The sequence below is a fragment of the Chiloscyllium plagiosum genome, chromosome 13 (genome assembly GCF_004010195.1).
Source record: "Chiloscyllium plagiosum isolate BGI_BamShark_2017 chromosome 13, ASM401019v2, whole genome shotgun sequence".
NCBI lineage: Eukaryota > Metazoa > Chordata > Chondrichthyes > Orectolobiformes > Hemiscylliidae > Chiloscyllium > Chiloscyllium plagiosum.
Window position 1 is genome coordinate 65,694,458 of NC_057722.1, and position 15,044 is coordinate 65,709,501.

Below are 15,044 nucleotides of genomic sequence, written 5' to 3' on the forward strand. Positions count from 1 at the left end.
GGGGAGAACGTGCAAACTCCACACAGTCAGTCGCCTGAGGCGGGAATTGAACCTCTCAGGCGCTGTGAGGCAGCAGTGCTAACCACTGTGCCACCGTGCCGCTCACAAAGTAAGTAATCTAATCTAATAAATATTCTCTAGTCTCTCCATTTTTGTATTGTGCAAGTCAGCATTCCATTTGAAATATAATGTGTAGAGCATGCTTAGTTCCAGAGTTGCTTTGTGGAGAACTTTAATTCTGCTCAGTAAAAGTGGAATGGTTTATAATATCTTTTTTGATAGTTCATAGATTACTGAATAGGCATTCAAAGCAAAAATTCATGAATGGAATGCCAGTAAATATGGGAAAGATAGAGATGTAAAACTTCATTTTTATGAGAAGCAATTACTATACTGTCAGGTCCATATCTACACAACACATGCTGGGACACAGTCAGAAGTCAAAAATAGTTGAAAGACTGTGCTGTTCATATAATCTTTAGAGTGTGCAAGCCGGCCTTTTGGCTCATTGGATCCACACCAACCTTCCAAACAGCATCAAACCCAGACCTACACCCCTGATTCTACCCATCGAACACTACATTTCCGATGGCTAAGCCTGCACATCCCTGGCCACAGTTTGACAATTCAGCGTGGCCGATCTACCTAGCTTGCACATCGTTGAACTGTGGGACAAAACTGGAGCACCTGGAGAAAACCCATGCAAACACAGGGAGAGTGTGAAAACTCCATATAGACAGTCTCCCGAGGCAGGACAGCTGTATGTATCCCCAGAAAAGAGCAGCCATTGAGGCAGTCCATGTTGCAGCAACATATGGCATGGAGTTGGAAGGATGGATCATCAAAAATTAAGAATTGTAATCCCTTGTGAGCTTTCATTAGAACCTATGATCCACCATGTCATTGATGTATGTGGACAGTTATGAGAAATCCATGGGATCTATCGGGATTACAATACATGTTTGCTGTGTGATATGGTGTGTTTCTTTAATCACTTGTGGGACGTAAATGTTGTTGTCTGGTCGGCAATTACTGCCCATCCCTAGTTGTTATTTTGAAGTTGGTGTTCAGCTGTTTTCCTGAACCAGCAGACTGTGTGCTGTACGTGGTTGCATAATGTCATTAGAGAAGGAATTCCAGCATTTGATCACAGCAAAGATGGAGCTTCATCAAATTGTAGTTCTGTTTTTTTTAATGCATTTTACATGCTTTAGAGATTATACTAGCATTCTTGTACAGTACAGTCCCACTGGCTCGTCAAAGCTGCGGCTTTCTGGTCTTTGAGTTCCTAGAACTTCTGTCTCATTGAAAAATATAAACATTGCTGATCTCTGAACAGTTCATGGCATAGTTTGATGGCCTCATAGTAGAAATAATGTGGTGATCGTGGCTGATGCCATAACATAAAATTGCTCGTCTGATAAGGGATCAGGCGACTGACTGTGTGGAGCTTGCATGTTCTCCCCGTGTCTGCGTGGGTTTCCTCCGGGTGCTCCGGTTTCCTCCCACAGTCCAAAGATGTGCAGGCCAGGTGAATTGGCCATGCTAAATTGCCCGTAGTGTTAGGTAAGGGGTAACTGTAGGGGTATGGGTGGGTTGCGCTTCGGCGGGTCGGTATGGACTTGTTGGGCCAAAGGGCCTGTTTCCACACTGTAATGTAATCTAATCTAATAACAAATCCCATTCCAGAATTTGCCAGCACAGTAATTGGCCATAACTAAGGATTCCCATAACCTCAGTGATTCTACAGGTGACACTCTATTGGACAAAATTCAACGTTTTGTAATTTAGTTTACATTATTCTCTTCTCTTCAATTCTATTGCAATGTGGGCATGATTGACATGGCCATTTGAGGCTGATCTCAAGGTTGTGGGAAACTATTTGCTTCAATCACCTATCTACTTAGTACTGTGTTGAAGGTGTTGCAGGATTTTGATTCATTAACAGTGAAGGAGTTTATTGAGATACGTACTGCTGTCATATATCAGGACCCTACATGTGTCCTGATTGGTGTACATTCAGATAACTAGCTGGGAATGTTGAAATTATTAGAATTAAGTCTGCACTCTCTGAGTTCTTCCAAAAATATCTCCAAAGCACACCTCAGTGTTGGATACGTCAGCCTATTCTATTATACTTACCTGAATACCTAACCTGGCTTTGTCCCATCTTCAATCCAGGCCAATGGCTAATTGTGGAGCTCAACCCATTATAACTTCATGGCACTCACAAACCCCAAACTACATATTCACCTCCCTGTTGCCCTCATATCCCTGTATCCAATGCCAAAAATCCCATTCTCAGGGTTACGCTTTCCAAATTCAACAGCCCAACTGTCAAACACCCTTCCACCCAACTCCACTTCATGACTTGGCTATCTAACCCTGCGGCCCAAGTGCAATTTATGAATATATACAGCAAAGAACACAGCATACCTCCTTTCTCCTGTCAGCAATCTTGCATGTATACTGTCACCGTCACTTAATCCAATTTTTAAATGTAGTACGTTATCAAAAGACGGAAGCACATGATACGGAATATTTACCTCAGCACCTTCCAAATCGTCATTTTTTTGGCAGCATTTGTTATTCATGCACAAAATACCCTGTAAAGTGTCCTTTTCATCCCTTAAAAAACCTTAGAGCGAGTAACAAACACTACATTGGACAAACAGGCAGAAAACTAGCCACCAGGATACATGAACACCAATTAGCCACAAAAAGACATGAGCCTCTCTCACTAGTATGGTCACATATGGATGAGGAAGGACATTAGTTCGACTGGGACCATCCATCCATCCTTGGACAAGCCAAACAAAGACAGGCACTAGAATTCCTAGAAGCATGGCATTGCAACCAGAACTCTATCAACAAACACACCGAGTTAGACCCCACTTACTGCCCCCCCCTGAGAAAAGGAACAGGAAGTGACTTCACCACAGGAAATAACATCACCACAGAAAAGACATCACCAACCCAAAGAAACCCAAATATAAAAATAGAAAGCAGGAATTTTCAGCATTGCTCCCCTGAGGCTCACTGAAGATGTTACCTAATAGGGTAACGAAACATCTGGAAATGAATCTTCGAGCTCAGCCAGCAAACCTACATCCAAAACCCGAGAGCGAATTGAGTTTGATAAAGATTTTGATGATAACTTCACAATCAAATAACTAACTTAAAGCAGTCAACAGAATCTATTTTCAATTAACCCACATTGGCTGTCATTTAGATTAGACTCTGGATCAGTGGTGCTGGAAGAGCACAGCAATTCAGGCAGCATCCGACGTGCAGCAAAATCGACGTTTCGGGCAAAAGCCCTTCATTCCTGATGAAGGGCTTTTGCCCGAAACGTTGATTTTGCTGCTCGTCGGATGCTGCCTGAATAGACAATAGACAATCGATCCACTGTCCTCTGGGGCAGAGCATTCCACACAGCCACCACTCTCTGGGTGAAGAGGTTTCTCCTGAGCTCTGTCCTAAATGGTCTACCCTGTATTTTTAAGCTGTGTCCTCTGGTTCGGCACTCACCCATCAGTGGAAATATGTTTCCTACTGCCAGAGTGTCCAATCCTTTCATAATCTTATATGTCTCAATCAGATCCCCTCTCAATCTTCGAAACTCAAGGGTATACAAGCCCAGTCGCTTCAGTCTTTCAGTGTAAGGTAATCCTGCCATTCCAGGCATTGACCTCGTGAACCTACGCTGCACTCCCTCAATAGCCAGAATGTCTTTTCTCAAATTGCTGTGCTCTTCCAGCACCACTGATCCAGAATCTGGTTTCCAGCATCTGCAGTCATTGTTTTTACCTATTTAGATTAGACTCCCTACAATGCAGAAACGGGCCATTCGGCACCAGTCCACACGGACTCTCTGAAGATTAATCCACCCCATTACCCTCCGGGGCACCTGGAGAAAACCCATGCAGACACGGGGAGAATGTGCAGACTCCACACAGGCAGTCGCCCGAAGCTGGAATTGAACCTCGGACCCTGGTGCTGTGAGGCAGCAGTGCTAACCACTGAGCCACCATGCCGCCCCACTAGTTCAAATTGTTCCAAATATCAACTAATTTTAGATCATTTTCTGTAAATTCCTGTTAGCAACGATTTTCTGATGACAGGCCTGAAATTATCCGGTTTACCCTCTAACGTGTTTCTAACGGATGTATAACATGTGAAATAGTGTGGTCGCCTGCCAGTGCTCCCGAATCACCCGGCGTTGTAAAATTATGAGCTGGACCTTTGCTTACTTTCACAATGTAGAAGTGCTGACAACCTTTGCTCTGCGTTCTTATCCTCTGCATTTTAAGCTATTCCATTTCTATTGTGTTTCCTCATTTGCAGAAACGGATCTAGTAACACAATTGTACTCAACTGCTTACAAAGGCTCCTCGCTAAGTTGTCTTCCGTTTTCACCTAAACTCTAAACTGATCGCGTAGTGTTCATGGCAACTTGTGAAGATGAACACCATGCAAACTTTTAGTTGATTCTTTCATGATTGTGTTACCTGATCACTGCGTTGTTGCTTGAAACACAGTACAATTGCTCTTGGTAAGACACGCGATTGAATTTCAAAATGATTTGGAGATGCCGGTGTTGGACTGGGGTGTACAAAATCACACAACACCAGGTTATAGTTCAACAGGTTTAATTGAAAGCACAAGCTTTCATTCATCAGGTAGTTGTGGAATTTCAAAATAATTGTTTGGAATATATCAATTTGAGCTGATATAAAGCAGCATAAAGAACTGCGTGGCGATCTCAGACAAACAGAAATTGCTAGAGACTCAGCATGTATGGAGAGATAAAGCAGCGTTAAGTTTCGACTCCAGTAACTTCTTCTTCAGTTTTGAAGAAATTGCTGAAGTCGAAACGTTAATTAACTTTTATCTGTAGAGATAATGACAGACCTGTTGAGTTTGTCCAATACACTCTGTTTCAACTTGTGCTCATATTTCTGCACCAAGATATTGAAATTATACGTGAAATTCGTATACGTGATTCCTCACAACAATCCTTCAAGCCGACCTTTTATTGAGAAAGGGCATGTCACTTTATAAGGATTTTAACAATCTTAGCAGGTCCCATTGCACGTTATGACCAATGAAGTGTTTTTTTTGGCATGCAGTTGCTGTTACAATATACGAAAATATTTAATCCGTTAACTGCTACATCCCAGATAATAAAGTTCTCCCTCTTCTTTTCCGCATTAAGTACAGAATGGTGCAGAGGGTTTCGTCTATGCAGTCTGAGGCGGCTATCGGAAAATTCTATTAAAGTAGCTCCACAGCCCAGCATTAGTCTACACCCCACGGTCATGTTTGTTTCCCTTCTCAATACATCACGAATTACCACTGAATAAGGTCCCAGCGATCTCCTTGTATCTCTCGAGCTTTAGATATGCCAAGACTTGCCCGTGTGATAATTCCTTTGTGGGTTTTGAGGCAGTTGTGAGACATTTCCTTCACGCGCAATCAATTCTAACTGAAAGAAATGGAAAAGCGGTGAGATGATACTGTGTATAAAGGCACTTGCTGGGAATTTACAATCACGGTGACTCTTGCTGATAAAGGATGGTTTTGCTTTGGGCGTTGTTCACCCTGCTAACACCTGTATGGGCAGGCTATCAGCCAGTCTGCAAACAGTGGGAGAAATTCGACTTGCTCAGTTTATTCAAGGCTGGAGACATTGTTTTGGGCGGAATTTTCAGCCTGCACTCCAACGTAGAATATCGGAAAGTATCATTTGCAAGGCAGCCCGAGGCGGTAGAATGTAAAACGTTAGTTGAATTTTGCAATGAACAAAATCTCTTTTAAAATTCTGCGATTTTATGTTTTGTCTGGTGGGTGCATCATTGAGCCTGTTTGTATATCGAATGATATCTCAAATTGTAGCGAAAGGTAAAAGTCCTTCAGTTGCCACGACCATTATCCAAATATGGGTTCAAAGTGTTGAAAGAGAAGTTGGTCGTGCGCCTGCATTGTTGTTGCTTTTTTAACTTTTACATTGACAACTTTACAAGAACTGTAGATCTCAATTAATCGTACACCCGATCTCTCTAAATCGCGTAATTCGTCAAATACCAATGTGATTTCTTTCCCGTTCTGCCATCATTGTATTTTTTGTAGGTTTGATTTCAGAGAATTTCGCTTTGTGCAGGCGATGTTGTTCGCAATTGAAGAAATAAACAGGAACCCCACTCTGCTCCCGAACCTTACACTGGGTTACCAGATTTATGATTCGTGTGGCATGCCGTCCTTGTCTATTAAAGCAGCCTTAGAGATGCTGGATGGGCGAAGGGACGCTGTTTCAGAGGATAACTGTAGGAACGTAAATGCTATTGTTGGTGATTCAGGATCCTCACAGTCCGCCGCAGTTTCAAGGCTACTAAGCCCTTTTAGAATTCCCATGGTAAGTGAACTACATCGAGTACTACGACAGCGCAACTTCGGGAAGTTCCTACAACATAGGATCATGAAGTTTTATTTTACTTAGAGAAAGATATCTTTCGGTTCCTCGTGTCCACGCCCGTGATCAAACACCCATCTATTCCCATCCCATTTCCCAACTTGTCTCCTTGTATGGAATGACGTAAAAAAAGGTTCATTTAAATGGTTTTAAAATGTCTCAAGGGTTCACCCCTCACCCTTTTCGGCAGTGGGTTTTTGATACCAGAAAATAAAATCCTCAATTTCCTGTTCCTTACCTTAAAACAGTGACTCCTGGTTAATGTGCCCTCTACTAAGAGTAAAAGTTTCTCCCTAGCTATACTTCCTGTACCCCTCAGAGCTATGTACAGCTCCATCAGGTCCCCCCTCAGCCTTGTCCGCCCATGGAAAACAACCTATCCAATCTAGTCTCTCTTCATTACTGTATCACTCCTGCACAATCACCCTTCTGATGAGTGTCGATTGCTCAATCTCTAATGCGATTGCATCCTTGTTATTTTATGGTTTATAAATGCTTCAGCAGCCGTGTGTCATTAAGCACAGCTCGATCATAACTTTCACTGCAGTCAAGGTTTTCTATACCTTGACTGCAGTGAAATTGATTGAATTGACGAAGCTTTAATCTCATTCGAAATTCACTAAAATCAACCCAGAGAATAGTGAAAACGAGAAACAAAAGGTGACTAGATCACAGAATGGAATGGGAATTTATCATTTCCATTTCATTCACTGATTTGCAATCGTTGTGGTACATCACACAAAATGAACATATATTTTAATCATTATTCATAATCATCAACTATTGACATTCTTCCAGTTATTTGAAATTGATGCGTTTTTGAATAAGCAAGAAGGATTAAATATTTCTGGTCTAGAAATATTTTATTGATCAAATGTCTCATTAAGATTGTATCATGAAGGCTTGCAACAGGGCGCTTTGGCTCTCACTATCAAATATGCAAAAACAATTACTTCCAAATATTGTTTGTGCTATTTTGTTCTCGTGCCCAGTTGATATTGCGAAGATTTGGAGATACCGTGTTGGACTGGAGTGTACAAAGTTAAACATTACACAACACCAGGTTATAGGCCATCAGGTTTAATTGGAAGCACTAGCTTTCGGAGCGCTGCTCCTTCATCAGGTGGTTGTGGAGCAGCGCTCCGAAAGTTAGTGCTTCCAATCAAACCTGTTGGACAATAACCTGGTGTTGTGTAATTTTTAACTTTGATATTGTGAAGTGTCTCATTGTGTATTTGCAGTTTACTATTCACTGTTAATGTCTTGGTCACCTTTCATCTTTCTCCTCAGTGTCAACAAATTTTGTCTGAGATTTTGTGGAATTGCTGCGATTATGTCCTGCATTCTTATGATTACTGTCCATGTTGATAGCTCAACATCACACACACGCGCCACCAACTTATTTGATTTTCTGAAGGTCAAGTTATGCAGTACATGTACAATCCAGGTGGTCGTTATCAGGATGAATGACCTATCCCGTTGCTTGAGCCTTAATCGTGTTGTAAACGGACTGATTTCTGGGATAGCAAGACTCAAATATGAGGCGAGACTGGATTGGCTAAGAATACGTTTATTGGTCAGAGTATTGAGTATACGAGATGGGAGGCCATGTTGCGGCTGTACAGGATATTGGTTAGGCCACTTTGGGAATACTGCACACAATTCTGTTCTTCCCCCTTTCGGAAGGATGGTGTGAAACTTGAAAGGGCTCAGAAAAGATTTACAAGGATGTTGCCAGGGTTGGAGGATTTGAGCTATAGGGAGAGGCTGAATAGGCTGTGGCTGTTTTCTTTGGAGCGTAGGAGGCTGAGTGGTGACCTTATAGAGGTTTATAAAATCATGAGGGGCATGGATAAGATAAATAGACAAAGTCTTTTCCCTGGGTGGGGCATTCGAAAACTAGAGAGCATAGGTTTTGGGTGAGAGGGGAAAGATTTAAAAGGGATCTAAGGGGCAACTTCTTCACACAGAAGGTGGTGCGTGGGGGAGAATGAGCTGCCAGAGGAAGTGGTGGAAGCTGGTACAATTGCAATATTTAAAAGGCATCTGGATGGGCATATGAAGAGGAAGAATTTAGAGGATATGGGCCAAGTGCTAGCAAATGGGACTAGATTAGGTAGGAATATCTGGTCATCATGCATGAGTTGGACCGAAGGGTCTGTTTCCATGCTGTAAATCTCTATGGCTCCATGACTCTCTCTCATTATAATTTCAGAGTATTGGTGGATATCGCTGAATCCTGTAAAATTCTAACATGACTAGGCAGTGTAAATGCAGGCAGGATGTTTGCAATGACTGCAGAGTTCAGAATCATGGCTGAGACAGGTTAGGTAATCGTATTGAATGGTGGAGTCAGCTCAAATTATGTACTTTTACGCCTATTTTCGATGTTTCTAAATTACATCTTCACTGTTATATTCAAATGTCAAAATGTTCCAACTCTTGACAATCATTTAAGAGCAGGGACACTTTGAGGATAAGCCCACATAGGAAGGACTAATAATAACTTGGATATTTGTCTTCATGAACATGTGAACACACCCAGCATTTGCTCCTTGATTGTGATTTCAATCAGTCTTTTACTGTGACACCATGTCAGATTCATTGAAACCTGTTGTCATCCAATATTCTTCATCTCTCATTTTCTAGTGTGAGTGTTGAGTAATATTTTTGGCCCAGATTCCTTGTCCTGGCTGTCATAGCAGCTGAAATCAATGAAGGAAGCACTCAGGGATAAGTTGGCTACAGCTACCCCTTATATTTGATACCTGAGATAGAGGAACAGACCAAAAGATTTGATGACTAACTCATCAGAAGGCCTATCTTTTTGTTTTGCAATTTTTAAAACAATTCTGATTTCCAACAGGTCAGTTATTTTTCAACCTGTGGTTGTTTGAGCAACAAAAATGAACATCCATCATTTTTCAGAACAATACCTAGTGATTACTTTCAGGCGAAAGCATTGGCTCAACTAGTGAAACATTTTGGATGGAATTGGATTGGAACAATCAAGAGTGACAATGACTATGGTAACTTTGGGATGCAAGCGTTCACAGAAGCTGTCCAGCAGTTGGGAGTTTGCATTGCCTTTTCTGAGTCCTTCTATAGAACATATCCCAGAGACAAGCTACTCAAAATCGTCAGAGTGATGAAGGAAGCAAACACAAAAGTTATTGTGGCCTTTGTTGCTGAAGGTGATATGGAAATTTTGCTAAAGGAGATTGCAAGACAAAACATCAGAGGCATTCAATGGATCGGAAGCGAAGCTTGGATTTCCACATCAATCCTTCCCTTGGAAGAAAGTCGAACGTTTCTTACTGGAGCATTAGGAATTTCAATTCCTCAATCAAATATTCCCGGTTTTAAGGCATTTCTGCATCAAGCACACCCTTCTGCAAATCCAGGAAATAGTTTACTCAAAGAATTTTGGGAAACAACCTTCAATTGTCGTCTAAACTCAGCAGAGAATCAAAATAATGGAACAGAAGAAACTTCTGAATGTACAGGTAGAGAGAATTTGCAAACAATTAAAAATATCTACACGGACGCATCTCAGTTGAGAGTTACATATAACGTGTACAAGGCAACATATGCTATAGCGCATGCTCTGCACCATATGCTCGGATGTGACACTGTGGGAAAAGCGTTCTGGAATAACACATGTGACAATCCGTCCGATTTTCAATCACAACAGGTAGTGAAACTACATTATAGTTGAAAAAGAATCTAATGGTTTTCCAATTATATTTATGTTAAGTTAGAAAATAAAAGTGACAGTGCCGTTCATGCTACGTCATTTGCTTTCTCTTAAAGCTTTTGCAGTATTTGAAAACGGTCAATTTCACCACTAAGACTGGAGAAATTGTGCGCTTCAACGAAAATGGGGATCCAGTTGCAAAGTACGACATTGTCAATTGGCAAAGTGATGGAAATGGCACTGATGTAGTAACAGTCGGATATTATGACGGATCTGCTTCTCTAGGCGAAGAATTCACCATTAACAAAGAAGCGATTGTTTGGAGTGAAGGGCGAAGAAAGGTAGTCGAAAATGTATTGCGTTAATATCTTCCTTTCAGATATTTCAGACCTGATAAACTAGTTCTCAATAAATTACTATTGATGAATAGAATAGAATAGAATGCCCTTTCTTTACGAGGCAAGCATGTCCAGGCAAATGCAATTCCTTGTCCAATTAATCCTCACGAATACCGTTTTTGCAATGGCAATTCTGTGTTAAACGGCCAGAATTTAAATAAACCAATAGAAATTCCTTTGAGGAACAGGAATTAAAATGTTTCTGCTAGTAATGCGGAACCATGAAACCCCAATCTTGTGAAATTTTTAAATACCTCTATGGTTGTTTGCAAACTTAAATTCAGTTAATTAAGCAAATTGAGAATGAAATGTCTTTTTTTTTTATTTAAAAAAGTCAAACCGATTCCATATCACTCTGTTGGGGTGGAAACATAGTGCCTGCCCTGACTCCAGATCCACAGCAATGTGTTTGAGTCATAATTACTCTGTGAAGTGGCCTAGCTAACCTTTCAGTTGCCAGTCGTAACATCGCAAAGATGCACTCTGCCTTTGTCAGCAATGCCTACACCCTGCGAATGAATAAATACTAAGAAAATATGTAAATTCACACAAGAATCTTGCCAGTATAGGTCAAATAAAAAGCAAAATACAGTGGATGTTGATAAACCGAAATAAACCCAGGAAGTGCTGGAAAAACTCAACAGACCTGGCATCATCTCCGGAGAGAGAGAAAAAAATGAGTTGATATGAGTCTTCTTCAGAAGAAACATTAACTCTTGTTTCCATAGAATCTGCTAGACCTATACTGCCAGGTTTATCCAAACATTCCTTTATTTGTTTCTGATTGAGGGCATCTGGTATATTCCTTACGTGGTCCACTAGTATAATCATCAAACTGTATGTTCCCAAACATCTTTTTGGTTAATACTCCACAAATCTAAATCAAACTTTGATCCAACAAACATTGATAGCATTTTATTTGGTCCTTGGTTATATTGGATTTTTGTCTTGTGTTTGTTTTGTGGTTGCCTTCTTAGCCCGTAGATTGCCAAATAATTTCAATGAAGCTAAGTTTATTACTTTTAGCATGCTTATATTCTGTGCAGTTTGGTATATTCCTTACGTGGTCCACTAGTATAATCATCAAACTGTATGTTCCCAAACATCTTTTTGGTTAATACTCCACAAATCTAAATCAAACTTTGATCCAACAAACATTTAAGTCTTTTGTGACATTAGCCTGTGCTTGTCATCTCTTGACCAAGTTTTCGATCTTGCAAAACTCTAAACACTATTCTTAAAGACATCTGACAGGCACATGAATAGGAATGGTTTAGTGGCATATGGGCAAAATGCTGACAAACGGGAATAGATTTATATAGAATATCTGGTGGGCATGGATGAGTTGGGCCAAACAGTCTGTTTGCGTCCTGTGTATCTCTATGACTCTATGATGTAATCTCATTTACATAAGGTACCACAGGCAATTTGCTCTGAAAGTTGTACAGCTGGAACAAGGAAAGCCGCTAGAAAAGGGCAATCTATTTGCTGCTTTGATTGTGTGGAATGTGCTGAAGGTGAGATCAGTAATGTTACAGGTATGTAGGCATATATATACACATGTATACTATTATTCGCAATTCATGTATAACCTCTTTATATTATTTTTTATATCTCGAAGAACCATTATTTCATGTACTTTAATTTTTTTTTAAAATTAGATTCAATAACGTGCCTAAAATGTCCTTGGGATTATTGGCCAAATGAACAGCGAAACCAATGCATACCGAAGATGATTGAATTTCTCTCCTTTGAAGAGATCATGGGGATTGTTTTAGTGACACTGGCATTACTTGGAACTGGCTTCACTGTGTCTGTAACCGTAATTTTCTGTGTTCATATCAACACTCCCATTGTTAAAGCCAACAATGCAGAATTAAGTTTTCTGCTTCTTTTTGCTTTAGTGCTGTGCTTTCTCTGCTCAATAACATTCATTGGAAAACCTTCAAACTGGTCTTGCATGTTACGTCACACCGTGTTTAGTATTACTTTTGTGCTCTGCGTTTCTTGTGTTTTGGGCAAAACCTTGGTTGTAATGATGGCCTTTAATACAACCCTTCCTAATAATAACATGATGAAGTGGTTTGGGCCAGTACAACAACGTCTGGCCATTTTCATCCTCACATTTATACAATGTCTAATATGCATGGTCTGGCTAATTACATCACCACCCTATCCACTGAAAAATGTGAATTATTTTAAAAATATTATTATTTTAGAATGTGATGTTGGGTCTGTGATAGCATTTTATTTGGTCCTTGGTTATATTGGATTTTTGTCTTGTGTTTGTTTTGTGGTTGCCTTCTTAGCCCGTAGATTGCCAAATAATTTCAATGAAGCTAAGTTTATTACTTTTAGCATGCTTATATTCTGTGCAGTTTGGATAACATTCATTCCTGCTTATCTGAGTTCCCCTGGCAAATACATGGTGGCTGTAGAAGTGTTTGCCATTCTGGCATCCAGCTTTGGTCTACTTGTCTGCATTTTTGTTCCTAAATGTTATATTATCCTACTACAACCAGAGAAGAATACAAAGAAACATTTGATCCGCAATGTCACTTGAAATAAAAGATACTTCTCATTTTTCCTCCACCATTCAGCTGTGTAACAGTTTCTCCATTTTAGCAGAAAAATTGCAGAGTTAAAATGATTATGGTATCTCATTTCATGTCATTTGTTTATATTTGAAATATTATAGATTATTAGCATAGGATTTAAGAGCAGGATTAGGACACTTGACTTTTTTTTAGCATTTTCCATCATTGAGCAATGATCAGCCTGTAATTGTAACCATGTTTTCATATTTGTTCTTCCCTCCCATAAATTTTCCCAGAAGAACTGGCTGAGATGTTTAAAATGATGAAAAGGAGGTGAATGCATGTTCAGAGGTAAACAATTTCCTCCAGTGGCAACATCAAGGATTGGGCATAACCTAAAAATTAGGACAAAGATACTCAGGTATTCAGGCTGGAGACATTTTTTCACTCATGAACTGGGAGAAATCTGGAAATTCCTCATCAAAAATGTGTTCATACTGATTGTGAAAGTTGCAACTGATCAATTTTGTGAGGTCACATCGACAAGGCAAATACTTGACTAAAGATAGAGATGAGTAATAGTCTAATTTAATCAGAGACAGTATCTGTGGGGTGAATGACCTAATCCTGCTCTTGTGTTATTCTGTGAATTATTTCAATTTTAAACTTTGGATTGCACAAAATATAATTTCATTTTCTTTGGCTTTCTTTGAAAATTATGTGCGTATAGAATCTGAATAGATTAGATTAGATTACTTACATTGTGGAAACAGGCCCTTCGGCCCAACAAGTCCACACCAACCCGCTGAAGCATAACCTACCATTCCCGTACATTTACCCCTTTACCTAACACTACGGGCAATTTAGCATGGTCAATTCACCTGACGTGCACATCTTTGGACTGTGGGAGGAAACCGGAGCACCCGGAGGAAACCCACGCAGACACGGGGAGAATGTGCAAACTCCACACAGTCAGTCGCCTGAGTCGGGAATTGAACTCGGGTCTCTGGTGCTGTGAGGCAGCAGTGCTAACCACTGCGCCACCGTGCCGCCCACCATGGTGGCACTCAATAAGCATTCAAAAAGTCCCAAATTATTAGTCTCATAAAAATGTGAATATCTATTACCTGACTTGACCAGTCTTTCAGCATTGCATTGATTAGCTTTTGTGCTGTCACAGATCCAACATTCATAAGAATATATTTGTGAAAAATCAAATTCTAACATGTTGTATCTGTAGATTATTGGAGGATGTTACTTTACAAATGTTTCATGTGCTGGAATCAAATTTCTTTATTACTGTGACATTAATTTGTTTGCAATTGAATTACACTTTCAGAATGCCTCTCTTCTCCATCTGTGAAAAAGTGGGACTGGTTTGTTAAAGTACAATGTAGCTCATGATTGATCAATAAAATGCACCCCATGCTCCACATTTTACACTTCTTTAATTTCCATGGGTTAATTTACCTTTTTTATAATTATAACCTTTAATCTTTTTCAGTATTTACTTCTCTCATAGTTATACACCGATAAGGATAGACATAAGAAAAATGAGAATGTTTGATCATTATTATGGCTGTTTTTATGTGTAATATGAAATTATAGAGAAGGATTAAAAATGTAATTAATGGACATGAAACAGAACAAATCGTAAAAAATTAATATGGATCCATAGAAAAATAGGAAATAGGAAATAAATTGAGAAAATGCCATGTGCAGATCTGGTTAACTAGGATGTTTCAACTGTTTCTTTGCCATGGTGGCTCAGTGGTTGCTATCTCATAGCGCCGGGGACTCATGTTTGATTTCACCCTCAGAAGATCATCTGAGTGGAGTGTGCACATTCTCCCCATCTCTGTGTTGGTTTCTGCCCATAGTCCAAGGGTGTGCAGCTTGGGTGGATTGACCATGCTAAATTGCCTATAGTGTCCAAGGAT

At 40.0% G+C, this 15,044-nt stretch overlaps 1 protein-coding gene across 1 annotated transcript; it reads left to right on the forward strand.

The window, feature by feature from the left end:
* Positions 1 to 6,166: 6,166 nt before the first annotated feature.
* On the forward strand, positions 6,167 to 13,130 carry LOC122556349 (extracellular calcium-sensing receptor-like). Its single transcript, XM_043702981.1, has 5 exons — positions 6,167 to 6,415; positions 9,339 to 10,166; positions 10,286 to 10,510; positions 11,982 to 12,105; positions 12,229 to 13,130. The coding sequence occupies exons 1-5, from the start codon at positions 6,167 to 6,169 to the stop codon at positions 13,128 to 13,130; spliced, it is 2,328 nt and encodes a 775-aa protein (XP_043558916.1).
* The last annotated feature ends 1,914 nt before the right edge of the window (positions 13,131 to 15,044 follow it).

Coding starts and splice junctions, on each gene's coding strand:
- LOC122556349 (XM_043702981.1), top strand. CDS start 6,167: ATGTTGTTCGCAATTGAAGAAATAAACAGGAACCCCACTCTGCTCCCG. Junction 6,416..9,338: donor GCCCTTTTAGAATTCCCATG/GTAAGTGAACTA, acceptor GATTTCCAACAG/GTCAGTTATTTTTCAACCTG. Junction 10,167..10,285: donor CCGATTTTCAATCACAACAG/GTAGTGAAACTA, acceptor TTTCTCTTAAAG/CTTTTGCAGTATTTGAAAAC.